General features: G+C 32.1%; 1 protein-coding gene across 7 annotated transcripts in view; it reads left to right on the top strand.

Moving 5' to 3' along the window:
• The window catches only part of LOC118185255 (uncharacterized), a 472,173-nt gene that overhangs the window by 294,208 nt on the left and 154,354 nt on the right, over positions 1-23,611 (top strand). For 6 of the 7 annotated variants that reach the window (XM_085816706.1, XM_085816708.1, XM_085816705.1 and 3 more), the window contains 4 exons: positions 8,159-8,338; positions 8,515-8,557; positions 16,762-17,479; positions 20,923-20,981. In XM_085816706.1, the coding sequence (XP_085672832.1) occupies positions 8,159-8,338; positions 8,515-8,557; positions 16,762-17,479; positions 20,923-20,981 (1,000 nt within the window). Of the gene's footprint in view, positions 1-8,158; positions 8,339-8,514; positions 8,558-16,761; positions 17,545-20,922; positions 20,982-23,611 lie in introns of all 7 variants that reach the window. The other variant, XR_015041131.1, reaches the window with a different exon arrangement.

Here is a 23,611-nt window from a genome sequence, read left to right as displayed (position 1 = left end):
ATTTCATGCTTTGTTAAACATTTTCGACGCTTCGACATTGAAATGGTAAAAACAGAAAGAATTCACGTCTAACAAGATCTAATTATTTTCTAAAAACTGAACTTTAAACCGAAATACTCAACGCTTTAGGGCATATAAAACTTCTACTTACAATAAACAACTACCACTTGCACATAAAGTGCGATTTAAAGAGACGTCATAAATCACGCCATTCGGAAACATTTAGTTCCCCGTTTGTTTATATAATCAAAAACACGTGTATGTGAGTCATGCTTCTCTCATTTCGAGTAGAAGGTCTAATGTACATGTATCTGAAACCATATGGACATACAGTGCCATCTTGTGGCAGAAATTATAGTTTGAAAAACCTTCCAAGGTACTGACACAAATACGTGACAGTCGGTAGTAAACGCAACAATGCTCTGGCACGCCTGCGTGTCGGCCGGTAGATAAGTGTGTTCGTTGTTGGCACGTATACGTGACAGTCGGCGCGAAGGGGTTAACTATCGCTTTGCAAGATTTTAACTACTTAGTCCCAAATTTCTTCTTTATATAATAATTGTCAAAAATAACATATAGCAGCTAAAAGCTGCAACTTGAAAATTTTTTAATTCCTGTGGAGCATAAACAATTTCTGACTCATCATTCTTTATTATAAAAATATAATTGAGTATAAAAGAAAGTAATTCGTTTGTAATTCATAGTTTCTTCTTTGTGTGTCACCCTTTGTACATTAAAGTGAGGGACTGAAAAGTTGACCATTGTTAGTTGTGGAGAAGAATTCCATTGAGGTAGAAAATAATCTCCTTTCTTACCTCTAGAGAGAATTGAGGAGGGCTTCAATTAATTTCGCGAAGTTGGTATACGACCGGGCAAGACATTTTGAAGTGAGCTTGCATAAAAGGGGCAATAATCCCTTTTGGGAAGGCAAGTAAATGGCAGGGAAAAATCAAATGAGATTGGTCACCCCCCCCCAGATCTATTATATTTAGGCTGTGTTGAGTTGGCAGAGGCGCGAGCCTCGAGGACAGGGTCGTCTGACCTTGTCAGTGACGTCTGGAGTTCCTTGATTGTCATCTCTCTGATCTTATCTTTGCAGTCATATTTGGATGTACTTAGCATTCTTTTAATTCTTTGTTTCATTAAAATGTTTCTTAGTAATTAATTATAAATACTCTTAAAAGTGGTCTTTAAAATTACTAATATTGTATGAAAAATTGGACAGCATTCCAAATACGATCCAGTAACACGCTTGAATTTGCCACCCGCAGAAGTTACCGCCCGGGGCACAGACCCCAGATTGCCCCCCCTCTATATCCAGGACCGAGCAGCAGAACCACCTTGTGCCTTGACTGGTTTTGCACGTCCATTTGATGAACATGGGACCTCTAAAAGTATATTATCTGGGGTCTCCTTGCGAAAGAAACAACATATCATATCTTCTGAATCGCCAAAGTTTGAGATTCCTCACTTCATTGCCTTTGAAGCTGATAACAAATTTTTGCCAATTTCTGGTGCATACAGTACATCAGTGACCTCAATAGATTTTTGTATGTTTAAAACCATGTACACATGTCAATGTCCCCACAGCCATATGCTGGTATTGTCTGTTTGTTACCGACTGTGATTTCTGCTTGTTTGTTAAAGTGGTGGTACATCTTGAATTACTCTGCTAAATTTCTAACGTGTGATGTAGCTCCATCATCTTTGAGGTACACATTTAGGCCACAATCATCTTCTAGACAAGCAAATGCACTGCACTGAGTATTTGCAAAGAAGGTCTCTGTTTTGCCATTTGTCGGGGTTGGCATGTTGGGGAAAACTGGCCAAAATTTGCCAATGTGCCAGGGTTTATTGCAGTGAAAACAGATGCCATTGAAATCTTTCACACAATCACTGGTCTTAACTAAAGTCTGTTCATCGATTTGGCATTATTTGTTGTCAAGGGTTAGGGTTGGCTTCTGAGGTTTTTTACCACATTTCTTCTATTTCTTTCCACTGTGTTTTGCGCCATAATTAGCATTTGCCACGAATGTTATCGTACTTTCCTTTCTAAGCTCTTGATTTCTTTTTTGCAGTCACATGTTGATCTGTTCGATCAGTTTTTCTGGTGACTTTTCCATCTTTGGCATTGAGTCCCACTGTGTTTGGAACTTGAGATATTCGTCATCAGGAGGAATAGACTCGTGGTACCAGCAAAATCTGCGGCAAATTTCCTTCTCCGCTCAACTCTTGTTCATGTTGAAGATCCACCCACAATGTATGTAAACGTGCAAGTGATTGCATTACACTTTTATCTTTCTTGATACGAAAGGTGAAAAACTGTTACAGAATAGTGTCCAATTTCACGCTTAACACCTTCTCAAAATTACTTAATAACTTGTTCCATATCGCTAGTGCAGAATTACCATGTATATGGATCAAATTTAACACATTCGATGGCACATTTGTGTGAATGATCACAGCAGCTTTTGCATTTGCCTTTGCATATCCTTTTGTGCCTTCGTTGTACTCACATATCGTCTTTTCATTCGCAGCTTTTGCCAGTGCTTTTTGGCTGGACAAAGAATTCTCAAAGATGTACGCACAATCGTTGAGCACAAACAAAGAGTTTTGTACATTTCCAATCAGTCCAGTTGAATAAACCTTCCAATTTGGTACACTGGACAAAATTTTTAGCTTCCATATTATGTCATCATTAACCGGGAAATATGCAGCAAAAAAGATGTTGGCACACTGTAGCGTCTACCTATACACTGTTCAGGTGGAAGTGTTGAAATCAAAAACAAAAGTAAAAAAAATCCATGATTCAAATAAGTCATCATAGTCATCATTACTTTATTTGTGCAGTTAAATGTCGCTAAAACCAATAACCTATTATAAAATTAACAAAACAGAGTGATGGCCAAATGAATTTCAGACTTTAATAACAAAAAGATAAGAGAACTTACGTACGTCTTATTGTTTACATAAAAATTTTTAGAATAACAGAAATAATAGTGATGCCAGATGCATTAAAAAGTAAAATACAACAAAACGATAATGCCTCTGAAACTGACATAACATCAATTAAATGCTCGATTCTCAACATATTTATTTATTTTTCAATTTCTTCTTGCCCGAGTGCAGCTATATTATTTGCTCTTTTTGTTTTTAATAATTTTAACATCAGATTTAAATTTAAAAGTCTTTCTAACATGAGGTAAATTAATCCTTGAGCCTTTACTTCTTTTACCTGTTTGAGTACTTTTACTTTTCAAAACTATAATTCTATTTAAATCATCTGCAGATTCATCTTCATATTCAGTTTCAGTTGAGATAATTCTGTTCTACACATGGTTTCAATAGCTTCTATTTTTGGTTCCATTTCTTTTCTTTTCTTTTTTTTTTTTTTTTTTTTCTTTTTTTTTCCTTCTAGAGTTTCTTTGCATTCCTTTCAGTGTTATATTTTAAAGCTTGTGGAGTTATTGTAGTTTAATTTATTATATTTCTTTCTATTGCATTATTATAATTCCACATCTCTCAAGTTTTCACTTTCATAATTATCATCTCTTTTATACAGTTTCAGTGATTCATCTTCTTCTGGGATACTTCCTCAATAATTTAGACTTCATATTTCACTTTTGATTCTATTTGCCCATATAAGGTGATAATTATCAGTTAATACAATTTTCCTACGTGAGTCAAATTTATTACACAGTATCCATATTTTTCTTCTTTTATTTTTAGTATTTACAAATTATGTTGTAGGATTTAAAAGTTCCCGAAATGAGTCTATAGCATAAAAGTTTTTTGCAGTAGTGCGACTACGAGAACGTTTTTGTGTTACTACATTCTTCCCCTATTCTAAAGGTGGTTTGTCCCAAATCACATGGTCGAAAGCTCACAACTACAGTGTTTTTTGTAGGCAGGTGCATTTAGTAACTGGCAATAGAAAAAAATGGTGTTAGTTGAGCAGGAATCAATATCACATTTTATATTTGCTTGGGATAGAGTGCTATAGAGACTTTTGAAATGTTGAAGCATGTATACGGAAGTGAAACTGTATCGAAAATGCAAGCTTTTGAGTGATATCGTCATTTCAGAGAAGGCAGGGTAAGTGCTGAAGACGGTGAACGCTGTGGCCACACCGCACTTCCTGCATCGATGAAAATATCAAAAAGGTGTCTGCAGTGGTACGTGCGAACAGGCAGCAAACAATATAGCAGAATCAGTTGGGATATCAGAGCCCACATGTCAGTGACTAAGGATCTTAACATGCATAGGGTGTGTCAACACATCGTTGCCCGCATGTTAAACATAGCCCAAAAGCAAATTCGAAGGGAAATGGTGGGAGACTTAATCTCGGCTGAAGACCAAGATCCTTCCCTACTTGGCAGAATTGTTACTGGAGTCAAATGGAGTTTTTTGTATGACCTGTAAACCAAGAGAGCATCAGCAGTGTGGAAATTACTACTATCTCCATGGAAGCAGAAATTCCGCCAAGATCGCTCTAAAGGAAAGGTCATGCTATAAGTATTCTTCGATATCCAGGGCATTGTGCATCTGGAATTTATCCTTGAAAGACATACTGTGAACAAAGAACTCTATGTCAAAATTCTGAATTGTTTGCGTGAGTCGATCTGGAAGAGGAGACCAAAAATGTGGGCTGAGCAGTCATGGATGTTGTTGCAGGACAACGCTCCTGCTCACCGTTTCGTACTTGTCAGTGACTTGACTTTCGAAAACGAAAACAACTGTTTTTCCTCATCCTCCTTACTCACCTGATCTCGCACCCTGCAATTTCTTCCTATTTCCTGAGCTGGCAAGATGCTTGCAGGGTCGTCGATTTCAATCTTCAGATGAAGTTAAATTTGCATGGCAGGCTGAATTAAAGGACATGGCCAAAAATGGATTCCAGACATGCTTTGATGAACTTTACAGGTGTTGGCGTTATTGCACAAGGGTCTTATTTTGAAGGAGGATGTGTTTCTGCAATTTAATTCATAACATTTCTTATGTTATAGACTCATTCCAGGAACATTTGAATCCTACCTCATATATCTATATAAGTTTTACCTAACCAAAGATGAATAATGTTTTTTATCTTAAATGACATCTATGTACTATCTCTCAAAAATTTATTTTCAGAGATGACGACCATGCCTTGCTACCACATTTTCTTTTATTTTAGAAGTTTCATATTTCTTAATGTCAAATATTTCTAAAATAAACTTTAGAAAGAAACACATAAAGTAATTTCATTAAAGAACATCCACTATAGCCAAAACATCTTAAAACCAAAAACATCCTCAACTGATTCCAGATCTGAGAAACTAGTAGCGTCTGTCCCCAGCATATTATAGGTGTATTTTCCAGCATGGAACCTTTGTTGCGTGGCCAAAAAACATCTATGTATATTTGGCTTGTCAATGAATTAAAACTTCAGCGATGCATAAGTGAAATGCTGCAGGGTGTGTGAAATTTGTTAACTTTGTGCCCAAATATGAAAGCAGTCAGAGGTCATAGCTAGGGTTTTCAGCGCCTGGGGACAAATGAAGATTTCATGCCCCCTACTGCTTGCCAATAATAAAAAACATTTCATTCTAAAATTTCGCAATATAAATTTGGTGCCTCGTGGATACTGCGCCCAGGGACGGATGCCCCCTTTTTCTCCCCTTCTGTGAGCAGTCATTTACTGGGGACTTAAAAAAGCATATGAGGTGAGCTTTGTGCCCAAATATACAAGAATTTATTTACTGGGGACTTGAAAAAGGTGTGGAAATATATGATGTTATTTTTTCACTAGTGTTGATGTTTTTGAATTGCTTTAAATTAATGCTGTAGGTTTCTGTAATGTGTAATAATCAATTAGCATAACTGTATTTTACATTTATTTCCAAATGCATTTTTGTTTGCTATTTCACCTTATATTTACTGTTATCATAAAATTTCTTTTTAAATTTATGCTTTCCACAAAGGCATATCTCATCCTAGGCAAGTAACTCTTGAGTGCTTTGACATTATGAATTAGTTTTACCTCATTTTACAAATTTTGTTTTATTTCATATATACAGTTATCATAAAAGTTCCTCTTTTAAAAGGCATTCAGCAAAATCACAGACTTCGGTCCTTTTATTCCTTATTCTTGATTACATTATCTTACCTTAGTAGTAACTGAAAAGGCATACAGTTTATAGCATTTTAATCTTCATTCATTTTCTGGGAACTCTGACTAAGCATACCATATCATTTTTTGTGGAAACTGGGATAATTGTGAGAAAACACAACAGAAAATGGAACTTGAGAAAGCTACTATTATGATTGAAAAGGTACTACTACTAAAGAAGTCATAGTTACTCAACATACCTTATTCATTAGTATTTATCATTAGTGTCATTACTATTTTTCACAAGGGTGAACTTTAAAAATTGTTTATTTTTAATGGCATCGAAAAATTCATTACAGTTTTGTTCACTATTTTGCAGCTTACTAAAGCTTTTACCATTGTGGTTCAGCCATTTTACCTTTGAATGGGACTGAGCAATGAAGTGCATTTTTCTATGAAATGACTGAAAACATGTATCCATTTTTTTTTACAACTTCTACTTTCCCAAATTTAGCTAACAAAAAAGCTTTTGAAATCATTTAATTCTTCAAAAAATATATCTATACTCATTGTAGAATCTGCAACATTTTCAATAATTCTTTCATCTGAAGCTTCAGTTTGAGACCATGTCAATTCACTGTTATTTATCAAAATAAAAGATTCAGTTCCACCAAAACTGTTTTCTCATAGATCAGTGTAGTGCCTCATCTATTATAAAATGTAAACTTTTGTAAGATTGTATTGATATTAATAATTTCATTATTTTCTAGTATTCTAAAACATTTTTTGCTTCTTGAAGCATAAATTTGCTGTCAAGTTTTTCCTGAAGGTTTGTTTTTATTTCCCCATTTCATTGGCGATATCAATTTGCAGTTGCTTTTGTACTTTCCTTAATCAAGGTAATTTTGTAAAGTAATTTGAATTGCCTTTGCAAGAAACCACAAATTCACCACAATCACTGTCATTCCTGTAAGGTGTTCTTGTAAAATAAAATCTTGGTGTTGGTATGTTGAAAAACCTTTTTATACTCTACATGTATAAATTCACAGAACTCTTTTAGTTTAGTGACTCAAACCATATAAATATGGAAATATTTATAAATTTTGAGTACTAAAGCTCCCATTTCAACAGGTAGAACATCAATTGCAATTTTAAGGTATTTTTTTAGTACAATGTCAGCACTGCAACTATATTTCTTCCTAGTTGATTCTTTAATTTGTTGTATTGTTTTCTTCATTGTGTTTAATGTCTTATTTTTTAACTTTAGTGTAATTTAACAATATGAGACTCCGAAAAAAAATTTCTGTGAGGATATAGATAAATTATTGCCATCTGACTGCAGGCTTAACCTTTGGCCGAGTTTTGCAGGTACTAGGTGGCCTCTGTAGAAACAATACTTAAAAACCACATGAATTACCTAATCAGTTATTTCTTGCAGTGTTCATGTTAGTAATGTTGGACAGGGAAAAGTTATGCTACTATAAAATGCTTTCAAAACAATGAAACATGTCTTCTCTTGTGTATGTTTTGAGAGTTATAACAAAAACAAACACACACACACACACACACAAAACAAAAAAAAAACAAAAAAAAAACTCCTTTATTATTTCTTCTTGGTAAATTTCAGCAGCCAGCAGGAGTGAAAGAATAGCTGTAAATTTTGCTGTTGTGCATTAGTTTTATTTATTCATTGGACTACTTGTTGATATCAAGATTTACTGACAGCATCTAGGTATATTTTGATTGGGCTTTGCAGAATTTCCATGTAAATAAAACAGTATGAGAATATGCTGTATGACACCATTTACCTGTAAGTAAAATAAATGAAATCTTAATTTAATTGATTCAACAAAAATAAAAACAGCATGATATCATGATTATGAAAGAATTTCAGTTGCATTATTCTAGTTTATTTTTGTACACTTTTGAATAAATCATGTTAGCATATTTCTATGCATCTGAATTTTGACAAGCTAAAATCCTGCATTGCATTCTGATCAACATCAGAGTGCATCGGATATATTTTAATGCACATTTCAGAAATAAAATTCTATCTTTTGTTTTTTCTAGTTCAAGTATACCTGGAAGTGAAAAAGATTACTTTTGTACACCTCCAAGGAGAAAAAAGTTTAAAAGAAATCGTAAAGTTTTTCAAACTGATACGGAAACTGGTAGCAGTGAAGTAAGCTGGTTTGGAAAAGGAAAATCTATTACTTTATTTGAAACTCCAAAAAAGAATTATTCAAACAGGTAGAAATTCAATCCTTTTTATTTAAATCTATTCTGCTTTTGTTTTCTTATAAATTGTTTTAATGTAAGGCATGATTTTAAATAGCTATTGAAAGGTATGGTTTTCCCTTTTGTTTACTTTTCTTAAATGTGCATTTTTTTAAACTTTTGTATTAACTGTTAAAATCTGTTTCTAGGAAAAAGAACAGTAAAAATTCCTCTTATCAGTCTGCTAAACAGGTAAAGAAAATATAAAATTATCTAATAAAATGATGTCTCTTGATATCTTTATGTGTAGTAATTTTGCAGCACTCATTTTGTTAGTTTTACAGAGTAATATTTTAGGAAAGAGGGTCATGATAATTTAGTAAATGGAAATAAGAATGAATTGTATTTTTTTTCTTCTATTTGATGATTATATTTCAATTATGCAGAAAAAAAGGAGGGGTTGTTTTTCCTATGTTTCTTGAGTAATATAAATGTACATTTTTTAAAATTATTTAATTCCGTGCAAGAATCAATTTAATTAAATAAATGCTTTTGTTTAACCTGTGCAAAAGTTTTCAATTTGGTTTTAATAGAAATTTCTGTAGCTCATTTTATTACTCTGCCATGTGAAGAAATAATTAATTGACCTGTGATTTGATGGTTAATATATTTCACCCATTTACCAATTTAGAGGTATTTTTTTTTTTTAATGATTTTGCATATTTTGGTAGAAATGGGAAAATATTAACTTTGATATTATGCAGTGATGTAAAAAGTATAGTTGCAGATTATTTTAAAAAGTAATGCTGCATGTGAAATGTTATTCAAACAATTCAAAATATTTTTTCTAAATTTTTTCAGTTGTCTAGTTATAATACTTTAATATTTTGTATTTGAATGTCTTTGAATATATTTTTATAATTTAAATTTTCCTTCATGCGTTAACTTAAAATCTAAGTCATCATTTACAAAGTGCATGAAACTGGGTTACAAAGGTGGATTTCATAAATAATTTATAAATGTTTTAAAAATTATGTGCTATACCTGTGATTATGAAAAAAATATGTTATTAAGCGTTCTTGTGAATGCTAATTTTTCAGGATTTCTTTTCTGAACTGATGATTCTAAGCTTTTCTGTTTTAACTTTTTCCAGATTTTTTTTCATCAGATATAATTTTCTTACAGCATTTGCTTCTTGCAAACCATGTAAACATATTCATGCATGCAAAATTATGGCACATCTTTTGCAGCATTTCAACTTATATAATTTCAGACTTTTACGCTTAGATAGTGGGTTTTTTTTTTTTTTTTTTTTTTTTTTTTGTTGTTGTTGTTGTTGTTGTTCACTGTTATGGATATATTTTTAATTGTGCTATATTTTTTACCTATTTGATGTCACTATTCAAGTTGTTCAATTAGTTTTTTTTTTTTTTTTTTTTTTTTTTCCTTGGTAGTAATATTTTTCTCCTATTTTGCAAGACAATGAATTCCAATCATGATGATAATTTTTTGTGTCTGTGCTCATATTTCGTGTGCGTACCTAAAGTAATAATACTGATGATGTAAAACATCATATTGAACTGCCATACGAAGCAAATGAACTGATTATCTCATAATTAACAATAATAAAATATTATAAACTGCTAAATCATTTTTCAAATTTATTATTAATTTCAAATTGATTATTAACATTAAGTTACTCAAAATGCTTGATCCAACTTCATACAATTTTATTTTTTAGATTAATAAACTCAGAAGAACAAGCAATACATGAAATGAAAGTATATCTATCCAAATTTTACATATTTTAGCTACACAAGCAAGAAAACAATCATATTCTCACTATACTTGTTTCAGTGTAATTTTTATATTGTCTCCATAGTCACAGTAGTAACATTTAAGATAATGTGTCTGTGGATAGTTTTTAACTTTGAATAATAAGTCACCTTAATTGTATTCCCAATAAAAGTCAAGTCATCAGGTCTACTGTGATTAGGGTTGCCAACTGCCCTTTCATGGAAGAGACTGTCCTTTTTTGCGTTTGGAAAAAATGCCAAATGTCTTTTATTCCAAAATTAAAAATCTCTTGCAGTTGAATGATAGCATTTGGCATGCAGTCTTTCTTATCAAGGTTTCTGTATTTCAGTAAGCTTGAGCTCTTAATTATTAATTAATTAGCTTGAGCTCTTAATTAAATATTCTCTGCAAGTTTCTTTGCATTTTTTTACTAATATTGCATTTAGTGACACTTTTTCAATTAACAACATGGTTTGTCCATGTACTGTACTCTACAATGTGTTATGAAAAAAAAAATTTTTTGGCCTTTGGGGCAGTTTTCCTGTAGAAGGACAGCTATCCTGATTAGCTGGTGAAAGGCACAGGCAAGCTGCCCCCTTTCACCAGCTATCAGTTTCTCCCCCTTTTTTTCCTTGATCCACAACTCAGGACTTTATAAAGTCGAACCAGCCTACTGAGGTAAAGTTCAGTTACAGTAGAAATGCCAACAAAAGCAATCTAACGAATGCTCTTAGTCCAGAATCACTGTTTAACTTCATCTTCCTGTTAATCTCTATGCAGAATATGCTTTGTTTGCATTTGTTTGGTTCATTTTAAAATTATTTTTCAGTATTTTCTAATGTATGCTTGGCTATATATAATAATTTGTTTCTTTAATTTATCCCCTTTTTTGGTCTCTGTTTATTATATCGTATTTTACTTTGTTAGACCCATAAATAAAGTAGGAAACAGATAAACAAAAAAGATCAAGCTATTAGATATATAACAAAAATTCGAAAGAAGACTATGAATAATCACAAATACACTCATGTCCATAAATTAAGGATAATTCGGAGTCACGCGGAAATCGAACTCTAAAATATATATATCACCTGTAAAATCACTACACACATCTTCAAGAATCATATGCAAATTTCAGGAAGTAACTAGATGACACCGATGGTATGCCACAATGACGAGAGTGTAAGAGAGTGATATATAAGGAATACAGGCAAAGAAGTAAAATTATTTGCAGGCGCTTTATAAGCATTTCAGTGCAATAACCGAGTAGTTGTGACACAAAGGATGCATTTGGATGATTTTTTACATGGTAGAATTATCGGCCATCCACAACTGGCCATCCAACATCTGGAATGTGGGCATACCTGACTGGAAGTATCAAACGAACTTCGAATTGCCCAGAGTGTCATGTCCAGGCTTTGGCAACGATTCCAAGATGATGGTAATGTGAGTAGACGTTACAGCACAGGTCGGCCCAGAGTTACAACGCCAAATGAGGACCGGTGTTTGGTAGTTACTGCCAAAAGAAACAGGCGGAGCACAGCCTCAGACCTGTCTCATAAGCTGTCTTCAGCCACTGGTACGACAATTTCAAGGCAGGCCGTGTACAGACGCTTAGGGCAGATTGGTCTATATGCTCGTAGACCTGTCAGATGCGTTCCACTTACTGCAACTCACTGTCGCCTGCGGTTAGCCTGGAGTAGAGAGCATGAATTGTGGACACCTCAACAGTGGGCTTGTGTGATGTTTTCCGACGAGTCCAGGTTTAGCTTGCAGTCTGATTCTCGCCAGACTTTCATATGGAGAGCTCCAGGTACCCGTTACCACCAAGAAAACATCATTGAATGACACCGTTACGGTGGTGCAGGAGTGCTCGTTTGGGGTGGAATTATTCTGGGTTCCAGAACTGACCTGCATGTTCAAATTGGAACAATGACAAGCCAAATCTATCGGGACGTTATTCTGGAACAGCATGTACGTTTGTTTCGGGGCGCCATGGGTGCACAATTTGTGTTTATGGATGACAACACCCGTCCTCACCGTGCAAACATCGTAAGCAAATGCCTTCAATTGGAGGATATCACCCGTATGGACTGGCCAATATTCTCACCGGACTTGAATCTAGTAGAGCATGTAGGAGATATGCTTGGCCGATGAGTTGCAACCCATCAACCTCCTCCTACATGTCTACCGGAACTTCGGAGAGCATTGCTTTTTGAGTGGTGTAATATCCCCCAAGATCAGGTTGATGATTTGATACTCAGCATGCCTAGGCATTGTACGGACTGTATTAAATCGTCTGGGAGACATACTATGTATTAACAATCATACCAACCATGTAATATAGGTTTTTTGTAAATAGGTGTTTTTTGTAATTTGCTCCAGGGACGCTAATTTTTTAAATAATATCAAACATATAGCATCTTTTTTTGCTCTTTAACTTTTGTTTAATAAATAAGCTTTACAAATAAGTCAAATTTGTTTTGCTTCTAACTCTTCCTTCGCCTGATTTTGCATTATCCTTAATTTATGGACATGAGTGTATTAATCAACAAGACGCAAAATGTACTATTTGTCTTGTGTTTTAAAAATTAGAAATATGTGTATTTTAGCAATAAGACAATAAACAAAATAAAAGCGATGCATAATCATCTAGGTTCTTTAAATGATAAGTTCATCATAAAAGCAAACACTAAAAAAGAAGGTATAATAGTTGCTTCAAAATTAAAATACAAGTAACCCTCGTATAACACGGTAGATAGGTTCCTAGAAAATGCCATTTCTATCAAATCTTTGTCAGTTTCTTCTTCCGCTAATAAATCTTGAACGTCCTCAATAGCCATGTTCACAAAACCTTTGCCTCCGATTGATTTAGCAAGTTCTAATATGCCACCAATTTCATTTTCTGACTATTCACGCATGTTTTTTATTTCAACTGAATTTCATCTTTTTCTAACATGCATTTAATGTTGATGCTTTCAGTTCTTTCAGCGACAAAGATACGATGTTCAATTCAGTTTTTGATTGAAAATGTCTTCCAAGCTTCCATTACATTAATCGATTTTGAATTGATTATGGCTAAAATCGACTGTAATGCTCTTCTTATGTAATATGTTTTAAAGGTATAAATAATGCCTTGATCCAATGGTTGGACTAAAGAAGTAGTGTTAGGTGGTAGGAACAGTATTTTGACATTGAGATGATTGAGATCTTGCGGGTGATATGGAGCATTATCTAATAGTAATAAGCGCCTTGACGCTCAAATTTTTCTGCTTAAAAAAACGTTCAGCGTCTGACACAAAACAATTTAAAAACCAATCTTTAAATATATTCCCAGGTACCCAAGCTCTTGGATTTGCTTTCCAATATACTGGTAAGGTGTTTTTATTTACGCCATTAAGTGCATGAGTATTTAGAGATCTATAAACTAACAAGGGTTTTGTCATAAAGTCCAAAATCATACTGCATAAAAGTAGTGTTAGATAATTTGTGGACAACTTAAATCAGGATGTTTTTTTTTTTTTTTTTTTTTTTTTTTTTCCTCCAATATAAAGGTTTTACTGGGCATTTTTTTCTCACCAAAGCTCAGCTTTGTCGACATCGAAAACTTGATTTGCTGTGTATCCTTGTTCTTCTATAATATTTTGAAATTTTTGAGGAAATGTCCTAGCAGCTTCATAATCAGCCGATGGAGATTCTCCTTGAATTCTTATGCTATGAATTGCAAAAAGCTTTTTGAAATTTTCGAACAAGCGTTTACTTATCAGAAAATCTGGGTTGACAGAGTGTTCTCCATGTGCTTTGAAGTGCCTGAAAATTTTGAGTGCTTTTTGTTTAATGATATTACCATCCAATGAAATTCTTTTTTTGACAGCTATCATGAATCCAAATGCTGGGTGCCTTTTCCATCTTCTCAATTACTGGCACCCCCGAGGGCGAACTGCACATTTTGAGGATATCAAAGATCCTGCTACAACTGCACTTCTTATTTCTTTTTCATTTTTCTTAATAGTTCGGACTTTTTCTTCATTCCAATTAAAACTTTTTCGAATGTGAGATGCCTTTTCTTTTTTTAAAGACGGCCTAAGATTTGTATCTGTACTTCTTAAAAAATGAGTTTTCTCTTAAACGTTGTAATTTTTTATCTTTATCAAAGATGCTTGGGGACTGAAATTTAATGTCTAAAAGACGAAAAAGTTATTCTTTAACACATCGTAGCTCGATGCAGACTGCCGACCAGCATCGTGAGACACTTTTGTTTTCAGACCATGGAGACGAGGACTCAAATTTTCGAACCCGAACGTGCAGGTTGTGCGTTTTAGAGCAATTATTATGACCTCATGTTGTTCACCTTCTGTGATAGTGAGGTTTCTTCATTGTTATCTGGGGACATTTGATAATAAGGATCATCTGAGGACATTTGTTCTGATGGCTACCGGATCTTGGAAGACAACTAGCAGAACTTTTGGAACAAGATGACTATATGAGTGCTTTGCACAATATGGAAAAACTTCGTGCAGATTTCTTTAAATTTCTTCGGATTGCTTGGGCAATTTTCTTATGTTATAGCGAAACCATGTAGCAGGAGAGTTCTTGCAATTTATGAATCGTGTTATAGCAAAACCGTGCTCTAGGAGGGCTACCTTTATACAATGTACTTAAATACAATCATTCCTGTACCTTTAGTAATATAATGTTTGTTGTACAATATAATGTTTCTTTTGTATAACTCACTTGATTGTAGTTTGAAAATAAATAATTTAAAAGCATACCAAAATTCTTAAGCAGCTTCAACAATATCTTGTAGAACAAATCTGAAACAGTGTTGTAAATGGGTTTTGGTTGAAGAGCATTAAAAGTAGTTTTGAATGAACTGAAAAACTATGCCTCACCAGGACTTAGAAGAGAAGGGCTAGCTCATAGACTTTTTCCCTTGAAACAAGAAGTGAAAAGTAATGACGTAGTCATGTTGTCACTGAGCGCAGAGATGCAATTCACAACATAGAAATTAATGTTTTAAGTTTCAACAACCAGTGTTTAAAATGAAATGTGTGCGAAAATAGCTATAATATGAAATAGACAGTGTTACTGCTGTATGCATTTTACACTGAACATTAAAAAATTTAATAATACTAACTCAATTTTAAAATAATAGAAAAAAAATAAATATCTGAAAACTTTCAGATTTTACATTACACCCAAAGGGACTTTTTTTTAACATTTTGTTGTTGCCTTTATTTATTAAATATCATGTTCATCGAACTTAAAAATATCATAAAATTCAGTTCAACAGCAATATTGCAAAATAATTTTAAAATGAGTGTTATCTTTAGAATTTCTGATACACAGTCTCGGGCACTGAAGATAATTTTTTTCGTACAGTGTTGCCATTGCTCGCTTTTAAATTGTTGAGTTTGTTAATCAAAAATTCATTAAAGTTTTACGAAATATGAAATAGATAATAAAATAAATTTCAAACTTTGATGGCTTTAGGTACCATTGTTTTATCACATTGGGAGAAACATACATACATTTATGCTGATTCTTCATTATTTAATTTCTTTAAATATAGTACAGGGCTCTAATTTTGGTGGCAACAATTTGAAAAATTAACTGGCATTTCAATGCAAAATGGCAAAACAAAATTTATCATCCTTCTGGACAAATTGCCCCTTTGGACTAATAAAGTGTGCTATTTTTCTAATATAAAGTTTCTCCCCTTTTTTTAATGCACAGTTTATTTATAATCATTTCTTTATCTGCATACTAGCTCAGTGTCAACAAACAGATGTGAAACACTGAAGGCACCATAAGTATGTATTTTTATAAACAGAATTCCATCAAATTCTCAGACATATATGCACTAGGCTTTCTTTAAAACTATGCATTGAAAGAATTTTAATTTCATGGGAACTTCATAATTTCTTAGGCAGACCAAATGATTTTCCTAAACAATTATTCAAACTGATTTTAATTCATGATGATTCTGTAGAAATTACGCCAATTTTTGAAATGCAATTGTTCTTGCAACATTTAATGTCAACTAAAAGAGAATGAAACTTCTGGTGCATATGTCTTCAATGTTTCGGACCAACTTACGATATAGGCTTATATCTCAATATGATGCGGAATATTTTGGCTTTCAGTTTCATCAACATTTAAAGAAATTCGATAATGCCAAATCTCAAGACTACAGTGATTTTAATTATTTCTTCCTTCAGCAACTTATTTAGAATTGTTTGATAAAAATTTTATATTTTGACAAACTATCAGTCTAAGTCTGTTAAATAATTCATTTCTAATATATTAGAAATTTGTTGAAGGTATTGAGATTTGAGACTAAAAGAAAGGCTGGATTTAAACATGGATGGCATTTTGTTAAAATAACATTAATAAACAAAATAAACAAATGAAAATAAAAAAACGGAGGAACTTTTTTCAGAGTTTTGAAATTCTGAACATTTTGCAGGATCCAAATAATCAAGTAGCAAATGGCATATGATTTTAAAAAGTCCTGATTATAAATGTATGAATATTGAAAATTGATATTTAAAATATTTAGTGATATAATATATATTGATGTTGAAATTTGACATTTTAGTTTTCATTTTTAATTTAATATATCTCCTTCATTATATATACTTTTAAACCTATTTCAGAGCAACTTTAAAAAGGTGTCTCGACAGAGAAGAATTCATAATACTAGCACTGCTGAACAGGCTCGTAGTGCACAGCTAAACGGAGGATTAAAAAGAACAGTTTCTTCTGATATAGAAAACTACAGTTTAGTTATTGAAAAAGTGTCTGTGAATGCCAAAATGCAAAACCATCAAGGGCTTTCATTTTCATCTAATCAAATTCTAACAGCTGCTGGTTTGAAGCAAGAGTCTCCTATTTCTAGAACTAAATTTGGAAGTAATTTGCAAGTCGATTTAAACATTGTACCACCTTCACAGCCAATAAAAGTGATGAAATTTGATGAAAATACACCCAAAAGTCCCACAAAAAACATAGTCGGAAAAGATTTACCAATGAAACTTTCAAGAATAAAAACTGCTTTAAGCAGCAGAAACTCTACACTGTCTTCAAAAAGTATTAAATCATTTACCTCTATTACTGAATTGAAAAGCAAGCATCAAAATTCTAATCTTAACCTGAACAACACAGTTGTTGAACAATCATTTTCAAGTGATATAAAACAAAGCATGCATTTGAATGAACCGCTATCAAGCATATCTTTATCATCTAAAACGCAAGTTTCTAATGTTAAGAAAAATACTTTGTGTACAGAAAATGCAGAATCTGGTGGAAAGGAGTTACTATTTGATTCTGGGATAAATGTCACTATGTGCAACGGAAGTCAGAAAGGAGGAAGCTGTAAGTTCTTTTATTTATAGACAGCTTCTCACAGCAGTAATCATATGTTAATGTCTTTCGTAAAGGTAACTAAATTAAGTAATTATAACACAAAAAAATATTTTATTCATTTTCTACTTAGACATTTATTTTCATTTCATGAAATAATAGAATATAAATTATATGTACAAAATCATGTTCACAAAAATAATTGGATTCTTGCTATAATAAAGAATCACTGAACTTATTTAAAAAGTTTGCGAAATTCTTTGTTTTATTATTATTTTTAAATAATACATATTAATTTCTTTGGTATGTATTTAACTAGATTTTTGTATTATTTTTGGTCTAACTTTTCTTTATGTATGAATTTTTAATTACTAATTTTTAGTATTGTTTTATAAACTTTATATTTAATTTTTTGGCAGATGCTTTTGATAGAATTTAAATCTAGATCTCCAGAAATTTTCAGGACATCTAAAACACAGTCTGCACAGAGTTCCCAAGATATATATATATATATATATATATATATATTTGTCATTCTCCCTACTGCCAAAAAATGAAAATTATAATTCTCCTCTTTCCCAGTAATAATAATATTACCTACCTTTAAGGGCAGTAAGAACAAAAAGCATAATTTATAAAAGTTTTATTATACAAATATGCTGTTTTCATACACATATAGTAAGAAAAAAATAAATCAGTAAGACAAATGAACTTGCATATTTTCACAAGATATCCAGTTCTTGGCTGAATAGAAGAAAGTTTGCAATGTAAATCTCTAACAATATTAAATTTTCTTCTATAGTTCATTTTTATTGCTATGACTGCTGAAATGCCCTTTCACACAAATAAGGCTTGAAATATTAAGTAGAGCTGCAGTGCTTGCTCTACTATGATGAGATAAACTTTGAAATATTTTACCCAAAATAATGGTTTATATATTTTTCAAATTCATACTTAGCCTGTAAAATTATTTTTAACTTTCAAAGCTTGCTGTTGCAGTGTTTCTAGCAACACATCTACGTCAGTGTGAAAAGAGATCCATCACAGTCTATAAATATCATTACCACATGAGTTAAAAAATGTAACATTTGAATTCATCAGAGAAATGTTGCAAATGTTTGATATTTTATTCTTAATATCAGTACCCTTAAAAATTTTCGTAAGCACACTTCTTCTAGAATTCTAAATAATTTGGAAAAGCAGGAATCATTGCAGGCTAAAATATTTCATTCCCAGAGTTGCGTGTTATCAGTATACGCTGTCTAGCGTTCTTATGATAAATTATGCTCGAATCTCCATCTTTTAATTTCAAGTTCAATGAGTTTAATAAATCAAAAATATCTGATTGATAAGCTGATATAGCTTGAACACTTGGCTTTTGGAATTTTACTTGAAATTTAGTCTAATTTTGAATTTTCAAAAACCGAATCACTTAATTTCAAAGTTCAAGTAATCATGCTAATGTATTTCCTTTTATGACCCATCGTGCTTCCATGTGAATTGGCAGTGCTTTATGCTCAAATCTTCGCAAAGAGTCATAAAATGCTGGCTATTTAATGCACTCTTTTTAACATGATTGACGATTCTGATGCATTATTTTAAGGCATCGTTAAGTTCGTTTGAAAGTGTCCTAACTGCCAACGCTTGACAATGTATAACACAGTGCCTAGCAGTAACATTGGGATTTTATTCCCTGACTGTACATATCATGAGTGAGAGCTAAGCATTAATGCAGCGTCATCTGTGCATATACTTATCAGCTTTTGCCTTGACAATTCATATTTGTGAACAATTCAGAGATTGCTGTCATATAAATTGCTCTTGAAGTAGTCATCAACTCTATAGAAAACAGCATGTTATTCTTAATTGTTTCATTTTGCATGTATCAAATCAAAACCAATAGTCGACAACATTTTGCAACATCTATACTCTGTTCCAACTGTATTGTAAAAAAAAAAAAAAAAAAATTTTTTTTAGAACCTGAAATAACTGTTTTTTTTTTAGGCCATATCATCAATGTGATGTATCACAGTGTTGTCAGAAAGTGGTATTTGTAAAAGCTTCGTTTACTTTCTAGTCCAAGAATAATATCAGCTGCTTTCAACTTGACAAGTGTTTTACCAATAATATGACTTTTCTCCTTTATTGATGAATAACAATAATTCATACAAAGCTTAAAGCACTTTTTTAAATAACTGAGCAAAGTATCCATTATTATCTAATTTCATGCATTTCAAACTCTCACAGTTTGCACAAAAAACTCCTTTGGCATGTCTTTTAACATGCTATTTTTTTAATATATATGTTACTCCAGTCGAGAAGGGTCTTATAACATCATAACAAAGAACACAATGACTGCTTGATACATTTTTTTTTTTTTTTTTTTTTTTTTTTTTTTTTTTGTATACCACCAAAACCATATTTAATGTAATCAGTATTGTATCCCGAATTCATGATGAAGTGTTGGGAGGGAACTTAAGAAGTTAATAGTTTATTTTTGCTTCAGAAGTACACATAGCTGCACTGTTTGTGTGATTGATGCTTGGGTGACATAGGTGGTGCTGTGTATGCAGGCAGTTAAGTCCCACTCTTTAAATGTCGTCATGCCTCACTTTGAAAATCAATGAGGAGCACATAGTATTAAGCTTAAAATCATTGCATTGGTAGAACAGTATTTCATGTGTAAAATTTTACTCATGACTTCAGAAGTCGTTTAAAAATATCAGTGTTCATGTTTACACTGTTAATACACTGGTTGGTTTATTAATGATGAGGCTGGCATGATATGGTTTTATAGAATAAAGCGCATTCCTCTTCTACAGTGTGCTACTTTTAGAACTAAAAATTAGCTATGTTTTCAAAAATTTTCGTTGGAACTTCTTCATGTAATAAATTGGCCATCCTCATCAAAAATGTTAAGTTAGCTTTCATCAAATACATCTGTTTTCTTAAAACAATTATGGTAACAAAACACTGAAATAACAAAAATTATGAGAGAAAGCTTTAGTGAATTTACAAGAAGATATATTTTATTTGTTTGTTATTTTGTTTCTCATTATTTTAATGCAAAACAAAATTATCTGCAGTAAATATGGTATTTACTGCAGATAATTTTGTTTTCAGTGTATGTAATATCCAAAGACTGTGACTGTTATTCTGCTTAAAAAGCATGTTAATTCAAAACTCGATATTTTTTGGAGGGGAGAAATATAATATAAAAAGACGATTAGGTTAATTCATATTTTAAACACATTATTTTTAGTTTGTTTAATACACGTGAAAGTTTTGATATTATTTTTGAAATTTAAAATGATCTAGTCACTTTTCAGAGACACTCTGAAAAGTGCCTTTCATTTATCCTTACATATGCATTTTTACTTTATGTAATCTAATTATGCTTCCTTCCATTTTTATAACGAATTATGTTATTTTGAAGAACTATTTTTACATTACAGTGTCCTTGACTGAAGACATAGCAAAAGGGAAGAATTTTCTCTTGAACCGTTTTTTGCAGGTAATAATTAATACTGTTTTATTTCTTTCTTTGCTACTAATCTAGCTACATTGGATGCTTAGACATATAGTAAATAATACAATAAACAAAATAAGTTCTAAATCAAAAGATAGTTATACAATGCAAGCTGCAATAACAATTTGGAATAATAGTATTTGGTAAATGTAAATTCAAAACTTATTTAACTTGGAATAAAGAGCTGGAAGTAACTAAATAAATTATTTTCAGAATTAATAAATCATTGGAAAAAAATAAGAAAATCCGTCTTGAAATTCAATAAACATGTACAAAAATTAAAAATTAAATGCAATAAAAGAACAAGCTACACCTCCCAGTATATTTTCTTTAGGGATACGTATATCAAGAGAACAATTTACATCTCCCAGTGCATTTTCTTTAGGGTTTCATGTGTTGAGAGAAGTAAATGAATCAACCTGTTTCTAAACTAATAAAGACAAAAATTTTACTAATTTTAAAACTTCAATTAAGTAGAAAACAATATGTCTTTTCATCAATCCAAGCTCTACAAGGGTGGAATGTGAAAGGCATCTTGCCATACAAAACGTAATTCATCATGATCCAAAATTTCAAACTCGGTATCAAAACCATTAAATTATCATGTAATGCAAAACAAATTAAGCAAAATTATTCATTAAATAAAAATACTAAATATAATGAAACTTTAATCTATAACAAACAAGTTATTCATCCTAAACCAAGTATTCAAAAATCAGTAACCAAAGTTCTTACTGAAATTAAAAATTGGATCAGTAATTAGTAATTCAAATAATTAACTATGACAAATTGTAAACTATGCAACTATGCAAGAATCTATGAACAAATACATACATCCACATTTGAAGAACTGGAACAAGCTAATCCTAACATGTGCACTGATGCATGAATAAGTGGAACTCTTAAGGAAATTATTTTAGCAAAAATGATCTTTAATGTGGTTAAGCTATAATAACTTAATGTCTTAGAAAAGGAAAGAGTTTTACCTCCAGTTTGTACAAGTCTAGTGGTCAAAAGTGTGTAATCCATGCTTAGGCTCTCCATGATTTAACTGAGTACAGTAGTACTTGGTGATAGTAATAATAAATAGGGTAGTAGTACTGATATATTTGCAGGGCAGACTAAGCATGGACTGCACACTTTTAACCTCTAGATTTCAACGAAATACAAGGTGCACTCCTAAAGTAACTACACAAAATAAAAGAATCAAACTATGAAATAAATAAAGTAAAATAGTAAATGTATATTGAGAAAAAGTGACATCTCAGTTCTTGTTAAAGCAGGACTAGTTATTTTGTTGTTTGCATATGAAAACACAAAAGTAATTTTCATTTACTGAGAAGACATCGTACAAAAAAGTTACTTTGTTACAACAATGTTAAATCTTTGGAACAATGTTAAATTTTGTTACAAATTAGGTAAATCTGGTACAGAAACAAAAACACAGGTGTATGAGTGTTACAACCACTTTAAATGTGGGTGCGAAAGCAATGGAGATGAACCAAAGATAGGGCATCCTTCAACTTCAAAGAGTGGAGAAAATTCGTTCATTGGTAAAAGCTAATAGACGTGTAACTCGGAAATTTCAGATATGCTTGGGATAAGCAAAGAATGCTGCCATTTAATTTTAATAGAAAATATGAAAACGAGAAAAGTTTGTGCTTGATTTGTGCCTCAGGTTTTAGCAGAACAGCAGAAAGAAGACAAAAAGGTTTATTGTGAAGATTTGCTGCCTACTGAAAGACAGCACAGCAATTTATCATATCGTAGCAGAGAGGAGACCTAGTCTCTACAATAGGACCCAGAAACAACCAAAAAACGTACATAGTGGAAAGTACTGTCTTTTTTCATACAAAAAAGGGTAGATGTCAAAATTGAATACTAGTGTAATGATAATTGCAATTTTTGATAACAAAGCATTTATTCATCAGGAATTTGTCCCTGAAAATCAATTAGTTAATCATTATTTGTCAATACATGAACCACCTGAAGGAGATGCACCAAAAGATGTAAATTCTTCTTTTATTGCATTTAATTTTTTTTATGGTTGCTTAAATCAAATTTCAAAAATCTCATTTTTTCCCCCACAATAATTTATGACTTTTGCAAACTATTTATTTAGTTACTACCAACTCTTTATTCCAAGATAAAGAGGTTTTGAATTTTGTCCATACTGGAATTTGATCCGCACTGGGTCTACATCCATTCTTTTAGTAATATCCCCAATGACAAATAAGTAATTTTTCTTTAATTTCGTGAAACATGTTAGAAGTGATAGAGCACACTGCAATTAAAATGCAAACTTTCAAGGCTGTCCAATTTATTTGCATAGACTTTATCCTTTATATATCACCAGGCATAAGATCCAGTTTCTATTATGATCAGATGATATGTGCTGTACATCTGATTTATTATCCAGGAAAGACATGATGAGCTTGGCTAATTATCAGATGTGTTGCAGGCTATTGAAAAAAATTCTGAATGGAACTTGGAACATTTGAAATATCCATCTGTCATATGTAGGTGCATTTTTTAGCAAAAAGGAAATGACCATTACCCTTCTTTTATCATTCTTTGAAAATAGGAACTTTTAATCAGTAGTAAGCTGTAAAGGG

Source organism: Stegodyphus dumicola, chromosome 5 (genome assembly GCF_044657685.1).
Source record: "Stegodyphus dumicola isolate Sdum_Otavi_A_Nest chromosome 5, ASM4465768v1".
Taxonomy (NCBI): Eukaryota; Metazoa; Arthropoda; class Arachnida; order Araneae; family Eresidae; genus Stegodyphus; species Stegodyphus dumicola.
Note: the sequence above shows the minus strand (reverse complement) of the source record. Positions and strands in the feature narration are given on the sequence as shown.